The following is a 26,405-nucleotide window of genomic DNA, read 5'->3' on the forward strand; positions in this document are numbered from 1 at the left end:
CGGTTTTAGCTTTTATATTTAGTAGTAGTAGAATTTAACAGGAATTTTGTAAATGTTGCTAGTTTGTGTCAATAATGATTGCAGTGTATTTTTAGCGACAATATTTGATAAATATTTCTGAAAATATCACTGGACCTAAAAAATCTCTATCATTTATTTTATTATACTTGTCCTATGTTTTCAGAAAATATATGGTTTGGGAGCTCTTTACCCAACTCTAAAAGCCATAAGTGAAAAGAATAAAAGAATGGAAAAATTGCAAAAATGGCCAGGGCACCTGAGTAGTAGTACGGGGTGACTTCACAAGCTCCTCTTACGCGTTTTGTCACTGTCATGTGACTTTATCAAGAGGTGATAAAGTCATGTAGGCAGTGACGAAAAACACATTGGGACCGAGGTTGTTATGACATCACATACTACTAGGAAGTATACAGTCAACCACAAGGGAAGCAGGGCTGAGGACTTGCAGACGTTTAATTGACCCTAGGGGCTCAATCCCCATTGTACAGAACAAATCACCTGCATGCACCAGGGCTAGTGCATTCATAAATGTGAGTGGAATTTTTACCTTACAAATAAAAATAAGGTTTACAGTTCTACACTATGTCAGTTTCCTCTTTACCCTTCTGTTACCATTGCATATGAGGGATAGTGCATAAGAAAACATGAGTCCATCCATTGGAGCCTAAAAACCACCAGGTTTATAGCCCTAAGGGGAAGGTGGAACTAGACCCCATTAGGGTCATCCCCGGAGGTGAGCACATTGTATGACTGGTGGAGGGCACACTCGGTGCACATACAAGTTCACTATTATTATTGATTATCCACATTTCTACATGTTAAGGATTGCGCGATTTTACAGATGAATGCACATTACAAATGGACTGGATGAATTATGATATAACGTTTTTTGCTTGATTATATATTTTTGTGGTCACCGATAGTTTGAGTATACATGTTTTTTTTAGCATATCATTTGTTGAAATAATTTAGACTCCAGTATGGGTCACTATTATCACTATATTGTATATATTGAGGCACATATAGTTTCGGCTTTCCCACTGGTGAGGAAGCGCTTCACTTTGGATCTTAGTTAATTGATAGATTTTGAACGTAGACATCTCAGTAACTCTACAAGTCTGCATTAATAAATTCAGAATTTGTCACTATATTATATATATATATATATATATATATATATATATATATATATATATATATATATATATATATATATATATATATATATATACATATATATATATATATATATATATATATATCAACAGTATCATGTATAAAAGTGATATATTTTACTATTAAAAACCAAGTACCTTTGTCTAGGCTGAGGTTTCATGTTATCAGTGTGCTGCAGACAGGGGAAGCATTTGCAGAATTGTAACTCTAGTAAGTCACAACATGAGAGGCTGCAGCAGGGTCTGATCTGCGACAGGCATTCGTGAATGAAGCCTAAACAAAGATAGCATCAACAATGTGCAGCAAATGAAGGAATTGTAATGGTGGAGTACTCTGATCTCTATGAGAGGCCATAAACACTTGTAAGCCCTTGTACACACGGTCGGACATTCCGACAAAAAAAATGTCGGATTTTGTCCAAAACTTGTGTTGCATACACATGGCAGGACAAAGTTGTCGTAAAATCCGATTGTACGTAACGTGATGATGTTATTTCGTTACAACGGGACTACGTTCAGGCTAGTAGCCAATAGCTTTGGTCTAGGAATTTGATCTGAGCATGCGTGGCACTTTGTCCGATTGGAATTCTCTACACACAATCGGACAAAGTCCGATCGGATCATGTTGTTGGAAAGTTTTATAGCCCAGCTCTAAAACTTTGTCCATCAGATATTCTGACGGAAACAGTCCGATGGAGCGCACACACAGTCGGATTATCCGACAACACGGTCCGATCGGACATTTTCTGACGGAATGTCCGACCGTGTGTACAAGGGCTAAGGGCTTATTCACACTAGTAGCTATGTTTACCATGCCTATGAAAAGCCATCTATGGTGGATTACATTTCAGCAGCAGTTTGCAGGCATTTAGGTGCCACCTCCCGAATGCCTGTTTGTTTCCTATTGGCTATAGAATTTGGCCACTGCTTGCTGTCAACACAAGGAGAAATTGGACCTGATGGACAGTTAGTCCCTCAGCTTCCCCTTCAGGCTCCACCCACTATCAGCACCACTTGTTATTAGGAGGCTGTCCATTGTGAAGCAAACAGCAGCCTTAACAGTAACAGGAGGGGAGAGAGCAGCAGTGGCAAACATGCTGCTATGCTACACAGTGTACAGAGACAGACACTCTGCCTATCTCTGTACACTAACTTAGAGCTGGTTGCAGCACAAGGTAAGGAAGGTAAGCTGTGATGTAAGTAATTGTGGGGGACTCTTGACTTCTGATTGAGGGGGGGGGGGCTCTTTACATCTGATGTAAGGGGGGGGGGGGTAATCTGGATGCCTAGTCTTACAGATACAACCCGCTCTTTGATGGCAACCATATGCTGTGTGGCCCACAAAGAAATTGAGTTTGACACCCCTGGCTTACAGTAATTAGGCTATGTGGTGAATGTGGAACTCAGAACTCAGAATGTATGATCAGTTGCAGACAGTTTGGTAGATGCTGGGAAATCTGAGCAATTGGTTAATCAGTTTTTCCTATTCCCCTGCAAGCCGTGATTGCTAAACCTAATGTCGTGGCAAGGTAGTCCTGGCGGCAGTACCCGACACGTTTCAAGGACAGCAGATCTCGCATCCTACAAGATCTATTTGTCACCTGCCATGGGAGAATATGAAACCAAACACCACATTAGTCTAAAAACATACAATTCTCATTTAAAATCTACTCTTTCTACTATTCTACGATTAGGCCTTTATTCTTCAATGAACCGCTTGTGTAAAGATATCATTATTCCTATGATAGACGGAGGAAACTACCACTTTTTTCTGTGATATGAGCAAGGCCCCTTGGGAGGAGCATTCATTCAAATGTTTCCCCTCCGTATAGTCCCCTGTCACACTTCGTCATACATTGTGCCCGCCAGTATTTCACAAGGACAGATATCATTAGCACGCCTCTGCTGGGAGGTGCTTTTGATCTACAATTAAGTAACAAAGTGTGACAAGCACAGCTAGTATAAGGGAACAGACGGATCCCAACGGGAATATCAGGGCTCCAGGCAGGGAGCTGCAAGCCACCAAGTCACTGGAGAAGTGACAAAATCCACAATTAGAACAAATCAAATCCCTGAGAGGTGCAGGCCTTGATTGAGCGGCAAGATGAAAAGGAAGAATATTCATTGTAATGTATATTGTGACCTTGAGTGCTGCAATGTTATTAAAAGTCCATTTTCTTAGGAATCCTGAGAGCACCAAGGCAGAACGTGAATTGAGAAGTGATTTTTTTTTTCATAGCCAGAAATACATATACTTCATTTCTTTGTGACATGGTGTAAGCTCATTGCAATATCATATGGAGTATGTTCTGTAAAATCATTTTATTTTTATTACTGGATTATGTCAGCTAATTAGGGGGAGGACCTCTTGGGGAATCAAGGATGGAGGAAGATCTGGAGGTCCTAGTAGATGACAGATCGAGCAATAGCATGCAATGTCAAGCTGCAGCTACATAAGCCAGCAGAATGTTAGCATGCATAAAAAAAGGCATATACTACAGAGATAAAACTATAATCTTATAATCACTTTATAAAACTCGGGTTAGGCCACATCTGGAGTATTCCATCCAGTTCTGGTCACCAGTCCTCATAAGGGATCTGCTGGAACTGGAGAGAGCCCTTTTTACGAGGAACGACTGCAAACACTAAATCTATTCTCACTGGAGAAACGACGCTTGAGAGGAGATATGATAGTAATTTACAAATACCTCAATGGAGATCCAAGCAAAGGAAAAAAAATATTCATGGGGTTTTTCACTGTCAGCACAATAAGGATGTGGAACTCTCTTCCACAATTGGTGGTGGCTGCGAGGAGTATGGGTATTTTTAAGGGACTCTTGGATGTGCATCTTAGTGAACACAACATACAGGGATATGGGAAACAATTATAGACACTGACACACATACACCTACACAGGTTGAATTAAATGGACTATTGTCTTGCCTACTACCTTGCGTACTATGTATGTAAAATAGGTGAGATATTTGCCGATTTAATGTGAACATAAATGTTAACCTTTTAAGCACCTTTATCACAAATGCTGTATTCTGATAATTGTATGCGATTACTTCACGTAAGGGTAGTATTCAGTAGGGGTGAGGGTGGAAATGTTACCAAACTTGATTTTACTGTTAATTGTAATAATAATTGTAATGTTTAGGCCGGCCATACACTGAGAGAATTTCTTTCCTGCAACCACGGGTTGCAGGAAAAAAATTTGCAAGATCAGCACAGACAGCACAGACAGCACTGACAAGGGAATCTCCCCTGCCGAGCAATTGCCTGCTCCCGGCGGGTGGGGGAAGATGTCCTGTTGGGAGAAGACAGTGAATATTGGTAGTGGCTTTAGCAGTCGTTAGTGATAATCGCAAGTTAATCCGGCAGGCTGGTTCTACCCAAGTTGATCAACCGATCAACTGGTTACATTAAGCCTGCCCACACACAGTTCGAATCTCGCCCAGTTTTTGCTGAACTGACTGAGATTTGAACCATCTATGGCCGGCCTTACTGTCATTGTTGTTACTCTGTGATTTGACTATGTTTATAAGACCCCTTTCACACTGAGACGCTTGAAAACTGCCCATAAAACGTTGGGCATTTTTGTGGCGCTTTCGCAGTGCTTTTGAAACATTAGTGGTGCACTTTTTTAAGGCCACATGACTCAAAAGAACCATTATCAGTTGCCTTTGAAGTGCTTTTCATGGACTTTTCGGGCGTTTTTGAAGCATTTCCCATTCATTTCAATGGATAGGGGCGTTTTTGAGGTGATTTTTAAGGGCTCCAAACATGCTCCAAAGATGACCCGCTAGCGCACCGCCCTAGTGTGAAAGCACCCATTAAAATTAATGGGAAGCAGTTTTTTGTGCTAACACGCCTGAAAAGCGCCTCAGTGTGGAAGGGGTCTAAATAGTCATGTCAAGCTCATCCCTGTTTGACATGGCTTTGTTAGTAAACAAATCCATGTTGTACACTGTCATTATGCAACCTACTGATAAACAAAGCCATATAAATGAGTACTGACTTGGTGATCAATAGCTTTTTGACTACTGCCACTGTATTTCTTTCTAGGTGCACCCAATATGCATCGAAAAATAACGTTTTTCCTAAAGAAGAATGTTCTAACCCTCAATAGTTATTTAAAGCCCATTGCACCTTATCCAGCAAAGGCAACAGAAGGTTTGAAATATACTATAACACTGATAGGAGAGCTTTCAAGAATGATTTTATTACCATGAACCCCAAGAGAATTGTGCTTAGAGAGTATGAAAAGCAACTGACATCTCAATCAACACAAATTGACAAATATATCTAAACACAAGTGCAGTGCTAAAAATGATTCAATTAAATGGTTCTAAAGTCTCTACATGAAGGTAAAAAAAAAAACCTTTGTGCAGCAGCTTTCCCAGCCCCCCATCTTGATCCAGCAATGTGCATGAGTGCCGTGGTTTACCGGGGACTCTCCCTCCTGTCAATCACAGCCACTGAGCTAATGAGAAGAGAGAGGGGGCGTGACCGAGCCCCGACTCTGTGTTTGAATGGACACACAGGGTTGTGGCTCAGGAACAGGCCTCCTTGGGTGCCCCCATTGCAAGCTGCTTGCTCTGGGGGCACACAACAGGAGGGAGGAGCCAGGAGTGCTGGCGGTGGACCTGAGAAGAAGATTGTGGCTGCTCTGTGCAAAACCACTGCACAGAGCAGGAAAAAATAACATTTTAAGTTTCATAACATCATAAGTTTGTTATTTTTAAAATGTAAAAAAAAAATCTTTAACCACTTAAGGACCGCCTCACGCCGGTATACGTCGGCAGAATGGTACGGCTGGGCATAAGCATGTACAGGTACATTGCCCTTTAAGAGCCCAGCCATGGGTCATGCGCGTGCCTCCGGCGGCGCACTCGCGACCCGGTCCTGAGCTCCGTGACCATGGGAGCCGCGGACCCAATCACCACTGGTGTCCCGTGATCGGGTCACAGAGCTGAAGAATGGGGAGAGGTAAGTGCAAACAAACTTCTCCCCATGCTTCCTAGTGAGCTTGTCACTGATCGTCTGTTCCCTGTCATAGGGAGCGATGATCAGTGATGTCACACGCCAAGCCACGCCTCCTACAGTAAAAAAAAACACACATTAGGTCAAACTTAACCCCTACACTGCCCCCTAGTGTTAACCCCTTCACTGCCAGTGACATTTTTACAGTAATCAATGCATTTTTAATCGCACTGATCACGACATGTCTGCCATAATGTCGCAGTCACAATAAAAATCGGCATTACTAGTAAAAAAAAAATATTAATAAAAATGCCATAAAACTATCCCCTATTTTGTAGACACTATAACTTTTGCGCAAACCAATCAATAAACGCTTATTGCGATTTTTTTTACCAAAAATGTGTATAAGAAGATGTATCAGCCTAAACTGAGGGAATTTTTTTTTATATATATATACATATTTTTTGGGGATATTTATTATAGCAAAAAGTAAAAAATATAGAATTTTTTTCAAAATTGTCACTCTATTTTTGTTTATAGCGCAAAAAATAAAAACTGCAGAGGTGATAAAATACCACCAAAAGAAAGCTCTATTTGTGGGAAAAAAAGGATGCCAATTTTGTTTGGGAGCCACGTCGCACAACTGCACAATTGCCGAATCGCAAAAAGGGGCCTGGTCCTTTAGCTGCAAAATGGTCCGGGGCTTAAGTGGTTAATATCACTTTAAGTTTGAATATATAATCCTTTGTGAAATATGACACCACTGTGATCCACCACCATGTGCCACATAAATATGCTTCCAAGAGCAAATTAACTCTTCTATGCCCCGGATGACAAAACACGTAGGGTGGAGCCAGTGCTCGTTATGACATTACGCACAGTGACTGTCTTACTCCTGGGACCATTCGTACATAATAAGCACTTATTTGATGTTATATTGTGAGAATTTGGTAAATTTTAAATAAAGTATCAATGCTATTTTACACTATGAGGCTTTTTTTCTCATGTAGCTGAATAATCTGACTGCCATGAATGTGTAATCTGGTTGGAGGTGGAAGTGCATGGTATTCAGAGAGATACAAACCTGAGGTTTCAGCTGTCATAAGCGTATAATCTGGAGTGTAGGAAAAAGTGCCCTGCATCCCAGACATTGACCATTGAGATCTACAAGTGCATTTTGACTCTTTTCTTAATCTGAAATAGTAAATTTGCTCAGCTAAGCATATCTATGTGGCAAATGGTGGTGGATCCCAGCTGTGTCATATTTCACAAAGGATTATATATTCAAGTTTAAATAAAGATTTAATTTAATCTTTTGGGACTGCCACTTATTATTGCATACATTTGCCTGGTTGTTGAATGTTGCACATTTTTTTTAGTTTAATTTCCTTTTAAAAGCATATTTTTTAGTGCTGCACTTTTGTTTATTTATTTTATTACCATGGTTTATAGTTCGTTCTAACCACTGTCACATACATTTTTGTTCATCAGTTTAGGCTGCTTGTAAATGGAGAACTGAGAAAAACATCAATAAAGATGTGCGGAATTGAAAAGGAATTAATGTAATATTACTATCATAACACATAATAACGGCATGCAGTTATCACAATACAATATTGTTCAAAACAGCATCACTTTTATAACAAAATAATGGCAGTTGCTTCTCCTGTCTTTTGTAATATGATTGTGTTTTGCTAATCAAGATTTAATGCCCATGCTTCTAATATATCAGTGGATTCCAGTGTCAGATTATATACACACATAGCCAGCTTCAATAAAATGTTGTAAACCAGAGTCTCTAATTTGCAAATACCAATATTCACCAAGATAGACTATTTTCTGATTCCTGAATATGTTCAGCAAATACATCACCTTTGACTAGGCATGTTTACAAAGTGCTACATGACAGCTTAAAGCTGAATTCTAGGCAGATATACAAATAAACACAGTCATTACATATACAGTATATATATTTTTTTATAATGTAGGCAGCGTAAGAACTTTGCCAGCCTCTTGCAGTTACTATAAAAGCGTGCTGACAAAACGCGTTGGTTTGGTCGAGTGCGATACGTCACTTCGGCCCTCATTGGAAGGCAGGTGGAGAGCAAATGGTGTCCCTGTATGCTGGCTTTTACATTGCTTATTGCAATGGAACTTTTTTAATACTTTTTAATAAAATGGTGACAAACTTCACTATGGGAGCCTTATTTTCCTCACCCCACGTATGTTTGGAGATCTAAAGGCATAACCCGAGTTCATTGTAATATTATTACCTTTCCGCGCATATGAATAGCTGTAATGGGTGTCATTTGGTCTGGTGAGTAGGATGTGTGACAGGTGTTGGTGGAGGAAGACACCCCTAATCGGCTATACCAGCACAAATATTTTTTTCTGCAAAGATTTATCGCTTTGGACATTGCACTTTATGGCTATTGCACTCTTTATATTGGACACTCTGAAAACTCAGAAACAGGTCCGTTCAGAAATTGAGGCCTACTTCTCCTCTAATGTGGGCTCTGTCTCTAACCCTATGGAATGCCTATAAGTCCATCATACGAGGCATATTTTTGAAATTGGGCATCCAGGAAAAGAAAAAAACTACACCTCACTGTTGATTCCATCCTAGAACGCATCAAAAAACTTGAATCCTTAAATAAATTGAACCCCTCCCAACCCACTGCCGCAAAACTTAGCAAATTGTAAAATGATCTCTGCTCTTACCAATAAAGAGGGCATGCCTTCTACATCAAACGACTCCGCTTTACCTGGTATGCCCAAGGAAATAGAGGAGGTAAATACCTAGCCCAACAAAATAAGGCGCAGAGTTGCTCAAGCCAGAATCCTGCTCCTCTTCACTGAAAAGGTAACCAACCCGAAGGACATTGCTTATTGTTTCAGCTTTTTCTATTTCAAACTCTATAATCTAGCTCTCTCAGCCTACACCTCAACAAATACAAACCTTCCTATCCCCCCTCCAACTTCCCTCCATCTCCCCAGAGCAACTACAATGCCTTTCCCAACCATTTTCCCTCCAAGAGGTTACTGAAGCCATCAGAGGTCTCCTTTCTCATAAAGCCTCAGGGCTGGATGGTTTCGTTAATGACTACTACAAAATCTTTGCAGACCAAATTACACCTCACCTATGTAATGCCTTCAAAAATGTCCTTAATACTGGAGAGATCCTGTCCGAATCTCTGGAAAGCGTAATAGTAACCATTCACCAACCGGGTAAACCTCCCCAAGATCCCCCCAACTACTGCCCCATATCTCTCCTAAACACAGACCTCAAACTATACGGCAAGCTATTAACCACCCGTCTAGCGACCTACATGCCCTCACGCATCCACTCTGATCAGGTGGGCTTTATCCTACACCGCCAAGCATCAGATGGAACTCGTAGGTTCATAGACCTTATCCAATGGGTGGGGCATCACCAATGCCTTCTTCTTAGATGAACAGAAGGCATTTGACAGAGTCTATTGGCATTATATTAATTGGTACTTCAAAAATTTGGTATCCTTGGCTCCTTCCTACAGTCAATTTTAGGTCTATACTCCACCCCCTGGGCTAGAATTCTAACTTCGGGTATGCTCTCTACTCCCTTCCCGATAACGAACAGGACCCGTCAGAGTTGCCCCCTATCACCCTTAATATTTGCACTCATAATCGAACCATTGGCCCAAGCTATGCGATCAAACCCTCACATTACTGGCCTTTCGCCCAGGTGTCCCATAAAATAGGCCTATATGCCGACGACATAATCATTTGGCTTACCGACCCATTGAACTCCTTACCCCCACTGTGCGACCTATTAGAACTCTTCAGTCAAATATTCATGTACAGATTAAACCAATCCAAATCAGCCATGTTGAGAATATCCCTCCCCCCATCTCTTAAATCAGCCATCAACAAAGCCTCCCCCTTTCCCTGTGCTCCCAACTCATCTATGACATATCTGGGCATTCATCTTTCTCCCTCCACTTTGCTCCTCTGCACTAATCTTACAATACTATGTCAGAAACTTAAGGACATCACTAAAAACCTCCTTATGGTCAGAACCTCTTGGGCAGGCCAAATAGCCCTCTCCAAAATGTTTCTGATGCCTCGTATTTTGTATTTCTTCAGAACCCTCCCCCTTTCAATCCTACAGTCTGACCTCGCCAAACTTTAGCAGCTCCTTAACAAGTTCTATTGGGCAGCATGCAAACCCCGCATATATCATACATTCTCAACATCCTGAAAACATATGCTGTACTTAGATTTCCCAATCTTAAATTATACCACAAAGCAACGATCCTGGACCAGGCAAAAAACTGGTGGTATTGGCACCAGCACAACCCTGGCATCAAATTGAAGCCGCAGCACTCGCTCAACACACCTCATCAACTTTGGCAGCAACTTGGTTTGGGACAACACCCGGCACACTCTTTTCTTCTGACCATCAACCCAACAATATTAACCTGGAAGGCTATACATCAAATCTCGAAGGGTATCCACCCCCATGCCCTAACCCAACTCCTTCTCATAGCTCTGTGTCTGCTTTCTCCGGACCTCCCCCTACAAAAGTGGATGTCTGCAGGAATCAAAAAAGTAGGGGATCTGTATGACCAACACCAGCTCCAAACATTCCATCACATCTCAGATCTATATAACATCCCCAAAAATACTTTTTTATTTACCTGAGAATCTCTCATAGTCTATCTTCCTCATCTTGCTCCCATGTCCCTCTTACCAAGAACATAATAACCTTTTACAACTCCACTTCCAACAAGATTGGTGGTATATCCTACTTCTACGACCTACTCTCAAAACCAAATATGGAAGACAAAAACTTGGCTATGTCTCAATGGGAATCTACCCTACATATTCATGTTCCCCCATCTGTATGGTACCGTGCATTTCATTCCTCATCTAGGTTCTCCAGAAACATTACCCATTTGGGAAACTTCATTGAAAATTTTCTATCATTGATACTATATCCCTGTAAAACTTGCCCACATATTCCCAACCCAATCCAGAAAATGCTGGAGACAATGCTCTATGGACAGTCACATTTTCCACATATGGTGGGAATACCCTCTTATTGCCCCATTCTGGAGGGTCATCTCCAACCTTATTCAGGATCTTACTGAGGTGTCTAATGTGTTTTCCTCACAGATGGCTCTATTCAGACTAGGACTTTCAATCTGACCATCAAAATACCACCCTGTGGTCATCCATATCCTAATTGCTGCTCGACTCTCCATCACCCGCCTCTGTAAGCAACCATCTCCACCCACTCTAGGTATGACTATTGACATACTTAATGACCATATGTGCATGTAATACTTCTTTTCTAAAACTTATCTCAAACTAAGCAAATTTCAGGACCAATGGCAATATTGGCAGAGCAGCATCTTGCTCTTAACTCTCATACAGTCAACTGCACATGTCAGGTCCTTCTATTCATCATTGACTCTTGAAATATACTTCTTATCCACCCTGCCCCCCCCCCCGGACCGAGTCAAGCCATCTGGGAATAATTCATCCAATAACACCATATTAATACACGCTCATTTGAACCTGCTTCCCCATGACACCCCCCCCCCCCCATCTTTAAAATGTGTAATTTTGCATTTTATACTCATTCATTCTGTATTCACATTGCTCTGTTTACTACTCAGTAGTTTTCATTTGTGTAATGATATTGGAGCGGACCTTCCCTGCTCTAGATGACAAAATGTCTTCTCTTTGTGAATTGTTCACCATTTTCTCATCTATTTCAATAAAAATATTAAAAAAAAATAATAATAATTTTAAATTAAATAGTTATAAATAATTTTATCAAATTGTGCAAATGTTTTAAAGCCCAAATCTGTAAAACGTGAAAATGTTCCCTTGCAATGAGGCTGCATCTGCACTGCAAGTTAACTGCTTGTTTAGGTAGAGGAGGCCTAGGAAAGAAGATTTACTTACATGATCATTTGATCCTCTACTCCTTTGCAGTACTAGACCCATCCCTGTATTGTCTTCTTCCTGACGCTCCACAAGTCTGAGGTCTTGGTGTCATCAAGTTTGAGTCAGAGTCCATAGCCCTGCCCTGAATATGAGAACACCAAAAGAAAGTCCACTGCCATGAGGGTCAGAGGATTGGATAAGTTAAAAATGCTTTTACTCTCCCCCTAGAATAAATGAGCAGTCAATCCTTGCAGCCCCACTGTAAGGGAAAAGTTTCAAATTTTTCCAGAGTTGGGCTTTAAGGTGATTGTAAAGAATCAACACTTTTGGCTCCTCCTCTTCTTCGTATGCTACCATATGATGCCACTTCCTATGGAGGCGCACGTGCAGGCTTACTCCCAAGACTGGCTGTGTGTGTCCATAGAGTCACACAGAGTGGCTCAGCTCGGCTTACTGTTCCCTGCCTAAAAGATGTGATTGACAGCAAGAGGAACCAATGGCTCCCACTGCTGTCTCTCTGTCCTGTGAATGCAGTGATAGAGAGGAGAGAGCCACTACAGACAGGCACAGCACTGGATAGGGTAGGTGGGGTGCAGCATGGTGCGGAAACAATTCACAGTCAAGTACAATGAAGAACTTGTATTAAAATAGTACAGCAACAGTTCACACCAACTGCCAGGACCAGGGCCTTAAAAAGGCTTTTCCTGACCCAAGAGTGTCTCATGCGGTTGCAGTGTCCAATAGAATAGCTCCCCCAGTGACCATGGAAACTATAGAGGAACTCTGTTCCTCTTGACTTTCTCTCCAACAACAGTGCCGCTGAGGAAGAGCACCACCTGCTGTGGAGAAGGTAGACTGCACCTGCCTACAATCGAGTGAGGACAGGTAAGTAAAAGGTGGAGGGAGGGGGTGATACAAATACTGGGGCATTTTTTATTTGATGCAGGGAATGCATTAGGGTAAAAAATGTCCTGGCTTTGGAACCACTTTAGATGTCCGTTATTGTTGTAAGCATTATAATGGAGTTCAGAGCAGCATTTAATTCCTGGCGCTAAAGAGGTATTTCCTAACCTAGAAAATAGTTTATTTAGCAAAAGTTGCCAATGTTTACTTACCCTGCCTTTTCATAGACTGAGAACAATGTAGGGCAACATATTCTGAAAGTGGGAAAGAGTTTTGGAATCGGCACGAGTGGAGTTTCTCCCTGCGAGTTCAGACAGGCAGTGGAAATCGCTGCCAAGGGAGGTGGTGCTGGCGGATTCACTAGATGAATTTAAAAGTGGGTTACATGCATTATTTACAAGAAATAGTTCTGAGGCTGTTAATTACTAAATCATATAATTCACATCATTTCTATAGGAAAATAATCTCCCTGCTATTAAAATGTTGAAAATGTATGACCCTTATTTCCATGATGCAGACTGAGAAATGCATTTTATACAGCACCATTCTGGGAATAACAGTAAAAAAACCTAATCCATGGTCTAGCTGTTAATAGTTTTCTCCTGCTGTGCTCGTCACTGGGTACCATGTTGTTAGTGACTGCAGGAAGAAGCACAGTGACAGCAGTCATTGCTCTCATTCTTTCAGTCTGTGTGGTCTTAGTACTTTAATGCAAGAATACACACGCATTCCGCTATGGCAGACAGACCCATGATTGGGATTAAAAGATTTTGCTAAGGTGGTCTGAGAAAAATCCTGGGACTTTTTTTTTCCATTTCCGTTGCACATTTATACCAGAGTTTCATACCAGGGCAGAAGACGTCTCTCGGTGCATAGGAGATTTATGATATCCTATTGGTTACTACTAGACTTAGCAAAAATGTGAACCTGTTAATACCACCAGAAGTGGCTTTGATACACTGACTACCTGATGAGCTGGTACCTGAACTGGGTAGCACTGAGAGCCTCATCTCGCCCAACATAACTCAACTCAAAAATTGGCAACTAAAACAGGGTCAGCATCAAGTCAGATGCAGCTGTTGTTTGGGTGTTCCCAGGGCTGGCTTTCAAAATACAATCGGCTTCTAACTTCAACTTGTTCAATTAAGCTTGGACTATAAAACCTGGAAGCTGATTGGTCCCTATGCAGAGCTGCACCTTTTGAAATCAGCAGACTTTAAAAATATTCATCAGAATACTTTAAACTATAGTTGTGACTCTGGCCCTGGTTGAAATTGGGGAAGCAGCGTGGGAAGAAGGCAGCACTGAAGGCATTTGGATACGTGAAATCACTGGACATAAATGAAGAGGGTTAATTTCTTCACACTGACACCGCTAATGCTGGGACATTATTTCTAACACAACTAATGCTGGGACATTATTTCTAACACAACTAATGCTGGGACATTATTTCTAACAGCACTAATGCTGGGGGATTATTTCTTTCCACTGACAGCACCAATGCTGCGTGTTTACTTTTTGTCACTTACACTACCAATGCTGGGGGTTTATTTCTGACACCATTAGTGCTGGGGGATTATTTCTTCTTGCTCACAGGACCAATCCAACTGACCCAACCCTAGATGTTTATTTTTTTTCCCAATGACACTACAACTTCTGGGAGTTTACTTCTTCCCATTGACATCAACAAATTTGGGGTTTATTTCTTCCAAGTTCCCACTGATACCACAAATAGTGGGGGTTTATTTTTTCCCACTGACACAACCTATACTGGCAGTTAATTTCTGACACCACCAGTGCTGGGGTTTTACTTCTTCCTACTCACAGATCCAATCCCATGACACCACTAAAGTTACAGATTTACTTCATCCAACTGACCCCACCAATTCTGGGAGTTTATATTTTCCCACTGACACCACCAATGCTTTGGGTTTATATCTTTCCACTGGCACTACCTATGATGGGTATGTGATTAGTTCCAATCAGATACTTGGAAATACAGTCCAAATTTGTCATTGTTCATAGCAACCATTCAGCTTCTAACAAGCATTGGTGCAGTGAAAATTTTTTCACATGTACCTTTTTATCATAATGATATTACCTTTTGTATCATTTGACCCTCCCTCCTAGATTATTTCAGATTCTAGGGGCTGAAAGCAGTACAATTATTTTGCATGAAAATTTCGCGTTTTATATTTTAGTCCTGTAATTCTTAAGAATAACTCACTTAAATCTGTCCAAACCAGTCTAGCAGACATCCCGGGTATGATAAAGTTTGAAAAATGAAATCATAAATTATAATATAATAAATAACTATAAATAATTATACCAAATAATAATATAACAATAATAAAAATAATTCAATAATGTAATCAAATCAAAAACACTGAAATCTGCTCAGTTGCAGAATTGTCGCTGTCATTACTTTTCAATATTTGATGACGGATCTCCGCACAAATCGCTATCCTTCAATTCTGCGAGTGATTCCAATTTATTATCGTTGTTTTCTAGCTGGTCTAAAATCATTTTTGATGTAAAGTGACAGTTTTGGTTACTATGGACAATCTCCAGTTTCCTGGCATAAAGAACAGTTTTTATATTATAAAACTGCATGCAGGACACTGGACAGAACACTAGGGACAAAGGAGATGTGAAATAATTACATACAGCGATGTAATCTGTAAGATTACATTATACTGTATGTTTCACTTTTTGAATTTGGCGCCGATCTCCGTCCCCGTGCGTTGCAACGCTCGCAGGGAACGGAGATCGGCTCCGTGATGAATTGAGCGGAGGACGAGCCACTCATACAGCGCAGGGACATCGCTGGATCCAGGGGAGAAGGTAAGCAAACCTCCTCCTGCATACAGCGATGCGGTCCCAAGTCTGGCTCGGGGTTACCGCTTTTGGCACAAAACTTCCACCCCGAGCCAGACTCGGGAACACCGCCAGGGGGGTTAAAGGTTCTGAAACTGAAAAGCTGGACAGTGATCTGGATCTGGAGAGTCGTCAAGTGATCTTCTATGGCAGGGATCTGCAATTAGCGGACCTTCAGCTGTTGCAAAACTACAAGTCCCATCATGCCTCTGCCTCTGGGTGTCATGCTTGTGGCTGTCAGAGTCTTGCTATGCCTCAGGGACTTGTAGTTCTGCAACAGCTGGAGGTCCGCTAATTGCAGATCCTTGTTCTATGGTATCTGGGACCCCTAACCCTCACCTCCTTAACCTTTTTGCAATAAAACGATAAAAAGACAAAAGTGACTGGAGGCCAATATCCTTTCTCGGTCTCCCTATTTTAGACAATAACTGAGCCCTGGGGTGAAATGCTAATCTGTCCCTGGATTTTGAAGGTGCTATCCTGCCTTTAGGGTATCAGAGGGGTGCTACGTATACATATGCTCCTTAAGGCACCTATAGATCTGCGATAGCTGCCCTTTGCACCAACATGATACAAAAGGAGATTTGTCAAGTTAGATATTAGATGACTACCAAAATTTGGTCTTGGGTATTCATTGGATGAAGGTGAATATTTACTCACTCTTCGGGGGGGGGGGGGGGGGGAACAATAGCAGACAGCTTGGAAAATTTACTGATCTCATGAGAGGACCGCTTTCTAAGATCCGCCAGCAGCAGGATGTATGCACTGGTTGAAAATATGTAGCTGTCTTCTGATCTAGTTGGAATTCACTACAATGTGTCCTTGAAACTAGATATACTGTATATTAAAGTCAATGATGTAACTAGAACCTTCAGCTCTCAATGCAAGAAACCATGAAGGGCCCCCCTGACCCACGGACAGGACCCTTTCCTGCAAGCCCGATGGCGGAACAACAGGGCCCGTTTGCAAGTGGATGACTGCATATAAAGGAACCGATTTCTCCATTTCTCTCTGCTTCTCCTCCTCTCCCTCTTGCAGGCATTCACTGGCTGCAGGAGAAAAATGTAGAGATTGGTTCCTCTAAGCCAGTGTTTCTCAATCTTTTTTTCAGGCAGGCCACCCTTGAAGTACACTCCTAGGTGAATGGGGCTGCACTGCAACCACCCTGCAACTATGTGCATTGCATGCAGTTGCAGCATAGTAATGATGCATTTAAGGGGTTAAAACAGGCAGTCAGGAGGCAACATATTGCCTCTTTACTGGCTGTCAAATGCCTCTAAAAAGCGATCTGAGCACGGTTCGCTTTTCAGAAGAACAGCATTTTTTTGCTGGTAGAGTGAACAAGCAAGAAAAAGAAAATCAGATTGTACACATATAGGAGGTCAGGATTAAAACACACATACATAAAATATGCATACATACATGTAAACACACACACATAAACATGCAAACAGACTCATACATGCACACACATATAAACATACATACATACAGAAAGCATTTTAAAAATCGGCAGTGCTTTACCCTACCTCAGTGGTCATCATCCCTGTCCTCAGGGCCCACTAACAGGCCACGTTTGCAAGATAACTGAAATATGTCACAGGTGATATCATTTGGTGCTCAGTGAATGCAGTATTCTAGTCTGCATCTCCCCAAGGTAATACATAAAACCTGGCCTGTTAGTGGGCCCTGAGGACAGGGTTGATGACCACTGCCTTACCTCTTCCTGCACTGTAGGGGGAGACAAAGAGCACAGCACACACTGCTTTCACTTTAGGTGTATCAGTGTGACGAGCTCCCCATACAGTGCTGATTACAGTTCGGCTGAGGATCGGGGAGCTCGGTCTCAGCCGCATACCCTGCAGAATAGGGCCCGGGCACCATGGCGACCTCAGCGACCCCTATACTTCCGCCACCGATTAAAGTAGTGTGTAATAGATTGCGGCTAATCCTGGCTTCTCTATGTAGCACATAATATAGGACTACGGTAGTTTCCTGTTTTTAAGATAAAAGAAAACATTTTGCACATACAGCTAACACCTAAGTTTTGTTTTAGAACATGACAATGCTCACATCTAGACATTTGCTTCAGTATACTTATTAATTCATTCAAATTTACATGGGAAATCTATTTTCCAGTGGAAATCTGTCAGTTAATTTGGCATTTGGCAATATTTCCTCCCCTAAGTGCCCTTTCCCCTGACTTCTCTGTCAAGATCAATGGCACATCTATCAGTCCGTCCCCACATGCCAGTGTGATAGGGGTAACGTTAGGCCCACATCCAGTCCCTGTCCAAATCATGCCGCCTTAGCCTCCGCAACATTTTTAGAATATGCTCCTTTTTAACAAATGACATCACCAAGCTTCTAATTCACTCCCTGGTCATCTCTCGCCTCGACTACTGCAACTCCCTCCTCATTGGATTACCTTTACATAGACTATACCCCCCTCAGTCCATAATGAATGCTGCTGCTGTTGGTAAGGTAGATGGACTCATCCACCTTACCAACCGTTCAGTGTCCTCCACCCCTCTCTGCCAATCCCTCCACTGGCTTCCACTCACCCAACAAATAAAGTACTAACAATAATTTACAAAGCCATCCATGACTCTCCCCCCAGCTACATCACTAACCTAGTCCAAAAATACCAACCAAGCCGCACTCTTCAGTCTTCCCAAGACCTCCTGCTCTCTAGCACCCTTGTCACCTCCTCCCATGCTCGCCTCCAGGATTTTTCCAGAGCTTCTCCCAACCTTTGGTACTCCCTACCCCAATCTGTCCTCTAATCTATCCATCTTTAGATGATCCCTGAAAACCTCTCTCTTTAAAGAAACCTATACTGCTTTTACTTTCAACATCAGCTCATCCTCCACAGATATTACCTTTTCTATCATTTTACCCTCCCTCCTAGATTGTAAGCTCTAATGAGCAGGGCCCTATGATTCCTCTTGTACCAAATTGTAATGTAACTGTAATGTTTGCCTTTATTTTGTTAAGCGCTGCGCAAACTGTTGGCGTCATATAAATTCTGTATAATAATAATATTAATAATAATAATGTCAGAGGACGCGGATTCCCTTCAGCAACATATAACACAAAATAACAATCGAACTGACAATGGCCAATTGCCATTTCTTGGAGTGGAAATATTTCAACGGTAAATAAAGCATCTTTCCTGCTGGTCCTCACACCAAACACTGTACAATTTTGTTTTAGCAGAGAAATAAAAAGGAAAACTTTAGGGATTTGTCAACTAAACGCCAGCTGGGTCTCTGCTTGAAATGGAATTTAATTTCAGAAGTATCGCCGAGTGATTTTTAGCAAGCAAGAAAAAAAAAAGTTTTGGTGTCTGAGTATGAATCATGTTAATGAGCTGGTGTGTGAGCAATATCCTGGACTTGTAAATAACCTTGAGATAAAATATATATTCACTTGTAACTGTCTCACTTCAGAGATTAAAGTAAAAGAATGGAGAAGTGATGAGGTCCTGTCAGGACACTGTGACTGAGGAATACTAAAGGAGTAAGGTTCTGGCAGGTCACTGTTACTATGGGACTCTGAAATAATTATAAGTGAATTGGCTTAGCTATCACAGTTATTTCAGAGCCACTGAAATTGAACGTGCAGTCTTGCAGGGCAGAAGTTCACACAAGGAGGGGTGGGAGATGCTAATAGGTGCTGCGCCGCAAATCCTAGAACAACTTGAAATGTCGTTACAAAGCTTGCACAGCATAGCCAGAAGCTATTCGATAAACTGACCTGGTGACTTCCATGTGTGCTTTGTTTTAATGGCCGTTGTTGTCATTTTTTAAAAGCTGAACCAAACCCCCCTATCCTTGATCACTGAGGATTGCGCCTCTGTTTAGATTTGCCATTGCTATGGTGCTATGCATGTGATTAGCCACGGTACCAGCTATTTGGGGGGCTTGAAAGCCCAGTTGAGAGCTGACATGAGCACACTAGCAACTGTATGAAAATTATTACTAATTTCATAAATTTCCGTTATGTTACCTTCAAGTGATTCTGGGAAATAGGCTACGTCATCTGACTGTTAATATGACCTGAATTACTTGGTTCGTTGAACGGTCTATAGTGCTTGAGGGAGGATTTGATATTCAAGCTAAGAAGAAGGATTTCAATGTTGTCAAATTTTATTCTCAATGAGTTAGATGAGTTAGAAACTTTTTAGTTAGAGTGATATATACTGTATATGCTGTAGAACCCCTTAGAGCTACTGTTTTGCTAAATTTCATTTTTTGGCCTCTCTCTCTCTCTCTCTCTCTCTCTCTATATATATATATATATATATATATATATATATATATATAGAGAGAGAGAGAGAGAGAGAGAGAGAGAGAGAGAGAGTATAGATAGATAGACAGATAGATAGACAGATAGATATTTATAGATGTAGATATATATATAGTCTATTTCTCCCATAAGATGCTTAAATGGCCACTGTCTTATGAAATAAGTGCAATGTAGTTTATAAGCATTTTAAAGCGTAGTTTTACTTGGCATTTGTGTATTGCTAGTGCCGTTTTTCAGCAGAGTGGGCTGTAAAATTTTACTGCTCATTAAATAAAAGTATAAAGGCTTCTGAACACAACTGAGCTTATTTAATAAGCTTTTACCAAGATGATGCTTAAAGCACAGTAACAAGAAACAGACACATTTAATCTTTCATCACCTTTGGGCAGTCAGGAGAATAAAAGATCATTTCTGGTGGCTGATTTAGGTTATTACACTTTAAATGTTTATTTATCAATTAATCCTGAACATATATACACTAAATTCTGTTAATCTTACCTACTGCATATAACACTATTATGAGTGAGCTTTATTTTATATTCTGTATGTACTGGTAGATGGCTTTAAATTCAAATATATATTGAAAGCAAATAAAGTGATAGCGATGTTCAGTGTCCACCCCAGAGAAATGTCAGGTGTCTCCAAGAGGCTCCTATTCCTAACACCTTAGTGTACTAAACAGCAAGTGTAAATTGCCTGACCGCATGTTAAATACAAAAGATTGGACTTTTTTCGGTGCCCTCTTGTGTTTATTCCTATGAACTGCAGTTGTTGTGGCTCTCTGTGCTGTCTGAAAATTTATAGCACATATCTTTTGTATTTCTCCAGGGATGCATATCACAACATAGCTGCGCTGGATCCAGAGAAATTGAATATCTTCCGCACTGTTAGAGAAATCACAGGTACACAGCTTCTGTTTTGGAATCAAATACCATTGAATTGGTTTGCCTATAAAATGTATTAAGTATATAACATTTGATATCTTTGATCATAAAATATAGAAAATCTTCAAGAAAATGCAAGAACTTCCCATTTTTCTGTATAAAAAAAAGTATTCCAACAAATGACAAAGCCTGTAAAGTTTTCTATATTTTTCATGTATCTGGATCTATGCTTCAGTGCTGCTGAGTAAAAAATATAAACCCGAAAGGCTCTGTAATTCTTCTGTAAAATAAAGTTCATGTATAGCTATTTAAAAAAAAAAAATTGATAGTGAAGGGAAGGATGAGGGCACATCTTCCAATAGGGAAACCTGCTGCCGAGACAAATGTCTAATAGGAGAATTCTGTTCATTTTGGAACAATTCCCTCATTATTCAATAAACTGACAGAAGTTTAAGCGAAGAGCAGTTTCTTAAAGTAGAATTCCAGCCTACACCTAACTACTCTTAAAAGTGCTCCTTCCCCTTCCTAACCCCCATGTACGTTAACTTGTTGAAGAAAGATATATACAGTGGTGGCTTGTCCATTAGGGGCGCAAGGGTGCGCCCCCCATCCATGTGTCTGGCCCCCTAATCTATACGCAGGGCGCCGGATGCATCGATTACATTTTTTTTAATTTTTTTGAAGCACGTGATTAGAGCCAGAGGCTCAAATAGGCTTCAATAAAAAGGGTGGGCTTGGGGCGCAGAGAGGGCTATACACAGATGGAAATTCATCTGGTTCCCGCTGAACCAGTCAAATTTTGATCCATTTATGGGTTTTAGGCTCTGACAGTCTCAAGCTTCACACAATATATAAGTGAGAAGATGTTTATAAAAGCACAAATAGGCTAGGCATGACTGAGGAGGTGGGGCTGTGACACGTAACTCCAAGCACAAAAAAAAGGTATCATATCAAATGGTCATTCAGCTGTATGGCATAGAACACCAACAGAATCCCTAATGGAACCTAGGACTAGTTGACAGTGAATAAGACAGGCATAAAGTGATTGGAAAGGGAACATTAAAAACAAATAACATGTTATAATTACCTGCTCTGTGCAATGGTTTTACACAGAGCAGCACTGATCCTCCTCTTCTCTGGTCCTGTCAGGAACCATGAAACAGATGAAGACAGAAAATGCAGTAAAAATCACACCTTTTATTAAAATGTTAAAAATGGTACAACTGGTAAATGTAGTCAAAACATCCAGGGTTCGGTAGCCAAATCAGGTAGTCAGAATAAGCCAGGAAATCGGGAAATTGAGATCAACATAGTCAGAGGCAGCAGACAAGATCAGGAACCAGAAGGGACGTCAGCCAGGCAAGTCTTCATCAGGAACACAGCAGAAAGTCTCTAGATATGTTTGACCAAGGCGAAGGCAATTAAGGAAATGAAACAGGCAGTTTAAATAGCCAGAAGGGGCTGGCTGATAAGCAGGAAAAGATCAACAGATGAGCCACTGTGGAGCGATAAGTTCTGGCAATTAACTGACAGCTGAGCAACCTGAGCACAGAGAAGTAAGGACTGAGAGCCCAGCCATGACAGTACCCCCTCCTCAATGACCCCTCCCCCTCGGAGAACCTCCAGGTTTGAAGGGGAAACGTCTATGGAAAGCATGGAGGAGGACAGGAGCATGTGCATCTGAGGATGAGACCGAAGAGCATTCCTCCAGACTGTACCCTCTCCAATGAACTGTATGCAACCACAAAACCTATGGGAGTCAATGATTGGTTGTATCCTCAAGATTCTCAACCTGCATCGGGCAAAGACGTGGTACTGAAGTGGTAAAGCAGTTGCGCACCAAAGTTTTCAATAAGGAGACATGAAAAGCATTTGAAATACAAATCTTAGAAGGAATAACTAATGTGTAAGCCACTGGATTGATCATACGTAGAGTACGGAAATGCCCAATAAATCGTGCCAGTTTCAGTGAGGAAACACAAAATCAGAGGTTATGAGATGACAGCCAGACCCTCTTCCCAACCTGGTAGGAAGGCACAGTTATACAGGTCAGCATCGAGTCTGTACCTCTCACTGGCATGTCGCAAGGACTCCTGGACCCACACCCATGTGGAGCGAAGATCGCGGAGATGATCCTCTAATGCAGGAATTATTTGAGGAACAAATGAGTCATGCAACATGGATGGTTGGAAACCATATATCGTCATAAACTGAGGCAATCGGGATCAGTATTGACGGCACTATTGTGAGAAAACTCAGTCCAAGTTAGAAGGTCTGACCAGCTTTTATAGTGGTCAGAAATATAGCAGCATAGAAACTGCTCCAAGGCTTGGTTGGCCCGTTCTGCGGCTATATTGGACTTCGGGTGATACGCACAGGAGAAGAAAAGCTGAATTCCTAACTGGGCACAAAAGGCTTGCCAAAACCTGGATACAAACTGGCTACCCCTGTCCGAGACGATAACCTTGGATAGCCCATGTAATTGAAAGATTTCCCGAGCAAAAATTGATGTCAGTTCTTTGGATGTAGGCAACTTCTTAAGTGGAATGCAATGTGACATTTTCAAGAACTGGTCAAATACCACAAGGAAAACTGTGTTGCCCTGGGAGTTGGGTAAATCTACAATAAAATCCATAGACAGGTGAGTCCAAGGCCTCTCCATTGGATATGGGTTGTAGGAGGCCCACTGGAAGGTGTCATGATGTCTTACTCATAGCACAGATGGAACAGGTAGATACGAAGGCGGCTACATCAGCACAGAGACTGGGCCACCAGAATTGTTGAGAAATAGCCCAAATGAGTTGATTCTTCCTGGGATGGCCAGCAGCCTTAGGAGAATGGTAAGTCTGGAGCACAGTGGTGCAGAGACTCTCAGGAACAAAGCAGTGGTCACAAGGTTTCTCAGGAGGAGAATGGATCTGAGCGGCAAGAATTCTGTCACCCAAAGGTGAAGTGAGACTGGTACAAACCGTAGCCAAAATACGATGAGGAGGTATCACAGGAACCGACTCCATCTTGGATGTGGATGAAAACTGATGCGACAATGCATCAGCACTTACATTCTTAGTACTGGGTAAGAATGAGGTTATGTAATTGAAGCTTGACAAGAATGTGAGATTCTTATGGTCAGTCAGAATGAGAACCAGCACAGTGGTTCCTTAGAGGAGATGCCTCTTCCATTCTTTAAGGGCTAAAATGATAGCTAACAATTCTATGTGCACAATCTCATAATTGCATTCTGCAGGAAACTATTTCTTAGAAAATAGCCACAAGGATGTATAGCACTCTCATAGGTAGGACGTTGAGACAGAAGGGCGCCCACTCCAGTCTCGGATGCATCAACCTCAAGAATGAAGGGTAGCGTAGGATCAGGATGTGCCAACACAGGAGCTGAAATAAAGGCAGCCTTGAGAGACTCAAAGGCTTTAATGGAATCCGGAGACCAATTCTGTGGCTTACCGTCCTTTCTGGTCATATCAGTCAGGGGTTTGACCAGAGAAGAGAAGTTCTGAATACATTTCCGATAATAATTGGTAAAGCCAAGAAAACGTTGTAACAGATGTAGAACTATGGGTCGAGGCCACTGTAGAACTGCAGATAATTTCTCTGGGTCCATCAGAAAAACCGGCAGTAGAAATGGCATAACCCAGAAATGTAACCTGTTTACGATGGAACTCGCACTTCTCCAACTTACAATATGGTCTATTATCTCTCAAACTCTGTAGCACATGGGAGAGATCTGTGTGGTGGCTCTCTAGGGATTTAGAATATATGAGAATATTATCAAGATTAACCACCGCACATTGCTGCAACATATCTCGGAGGACATCGTTGATGAACTGAAAAACTGCAGGATCATTACGAAGGCCAAACGGCATTATGAGGTATTCATAATGTCCTGTTCTGGTGTTAAACGCAGTTTTCCATTCCTCCTTGATTCTCACAAGATTGTATGCCCCTCTCAGATCGAGCATCGTGAAAACCGTTGCTCCCTTAAGGTGGTCAAATAATTACGTAATCAATGGAAATGGGTAGGCGTTCTTAATCGTTATGTGATTGAGGCCCCTATAATTGATACAAGATCTCAGTTCACCACTCTTCTTTTTCAAAAAGAAGAAGCCAGCACTAGCAGGAGACGAGGAAGTACAGTGTACAGGAATGTCAAAAACCCTTTTAAAGGAAACCACAGACTGTGGGTAAGTCAGGACATTGGGTTTTTGCATCTCACATAGAGGGTTATCCCAAGCCAAGGCTCTATCAGAAAGCAAAGAAATGATGAGGCCTACTTTTCTGTCTGTGGGGAATTCATAGCCTTCGCCTACTGTTAGGAACCATGAAACAAATGGAGACAGAAAATTCTGTAAAAAATCACACCTTTTAATAAAATGGTAAAAATGGTACAACTGGTAAACGTAGTCAAAACATAGCCAGGGTTCGGTAGCCAAATTACGCAGTCAGAACAAGCCAGGAAATCGGGGAGCCAGAGATAGGCGTAGTCAGAGGCAGCAGATAGGATCAGGAACCAGAATGGACGTCAGCCAGGCAAGTCTTCAACAGGAACACAGCAGAAAGTCTCTAGATATGTTTGACCAAGGCAAAGGCAATTGATGAAATAAACAAGGCAGTTTAAATAGCCAGACAGGGCTGACTGTGGGCTTGACTGATGAGCAGGAGATGATCAACAGGTGAGCCACTGTGGAGCGATAAGTTCTGGCAATTAGCCGACAGCTGAGCAACCTGAACACAGAGAAGGAAGGACTGAAAACCTAGCCCTGACAAGCTGCTTGCTATGAGGGCACATATGGGGGCTTAATAAAAACCTGAAAACCGGGGTATCTGGCGCTACCTTTGATTAGAAAAGAGTTGTGGAGTAATAGAAGGCCAGAATAAATTTTTTGTGTAAACCCTAAGGATACCAGCAATCTCATAAAGTGTACTCTATATCTCAAATAACTATCTCAAATGTCTTGTTTCCACACTTATGAAAATATTACCCTCTATCAAAAACAAGGTTCAATAATCCCAGACCAGCTGAGTACGAAATCTCCGTGTGAATTAAGCAATATAGTCCCCTATGCGATTTAAACACAAAATCGCATGGGTATTGTTAGATGTAACCTAGTCCGGGAATTGTATGCACTTATATCAAAGGAAACCAAAACCTAGGCTTCCAAAAGGTGCTAATGTGCAAAAAAATATATATAGATAAATGATATGATACTCAAAAACGACTTAGACCAAAAATCGCATAGACATTTTTCCATATGAACTTGTCCAGCAGCTCATCAGCCTCACATGTAAACAAAACTA

At 41.4% G+C, this 26,405-nt stretch overlaps 1 protein-coding gene across 2 annotated transcripts in view; it reads left to right on the forward strand.

Annotated features, from left to right (window-relative positions):
- Nucleotides 1–26,405, forward strand: part of ERBB4 (erb-b2 receptor tyrosine kinase 4) — a 1,370,666-nt gene that overhangs the window by 918,035 nt on the left and 426,226 nt on the right. For both annotated transcript variants that reach the window (XM_077448341.1, XM_077448342.1), the window contains exon 10: nucleotides 21,040–21,113. In XM_077448341.1, coding sequence (XP_077304467.1) covers nucleotides 21,040–21,113 — 74 coding nt within the window. The remainder of the gene's footprint in view (nucleotides 1–21,039; nucleotides 21,114–26,405) is intronic.

Source organism: Lithobates pipiens, unplaced genomic scaffold (assembly GCF_037356315.1).
Source record: "Lithobates pipiens isolate NorthernLeopardFrog02 unplaced genomic scaffold, aLitPip1_a1.2 Scaffold_22, whole genome shotgun sequence".
Lineage (NCBI taxonomy): Eukaryota > Metazoa > Chordata > Amphibia > Anura > Ranidae > Lithobates > Lithobates pipiens.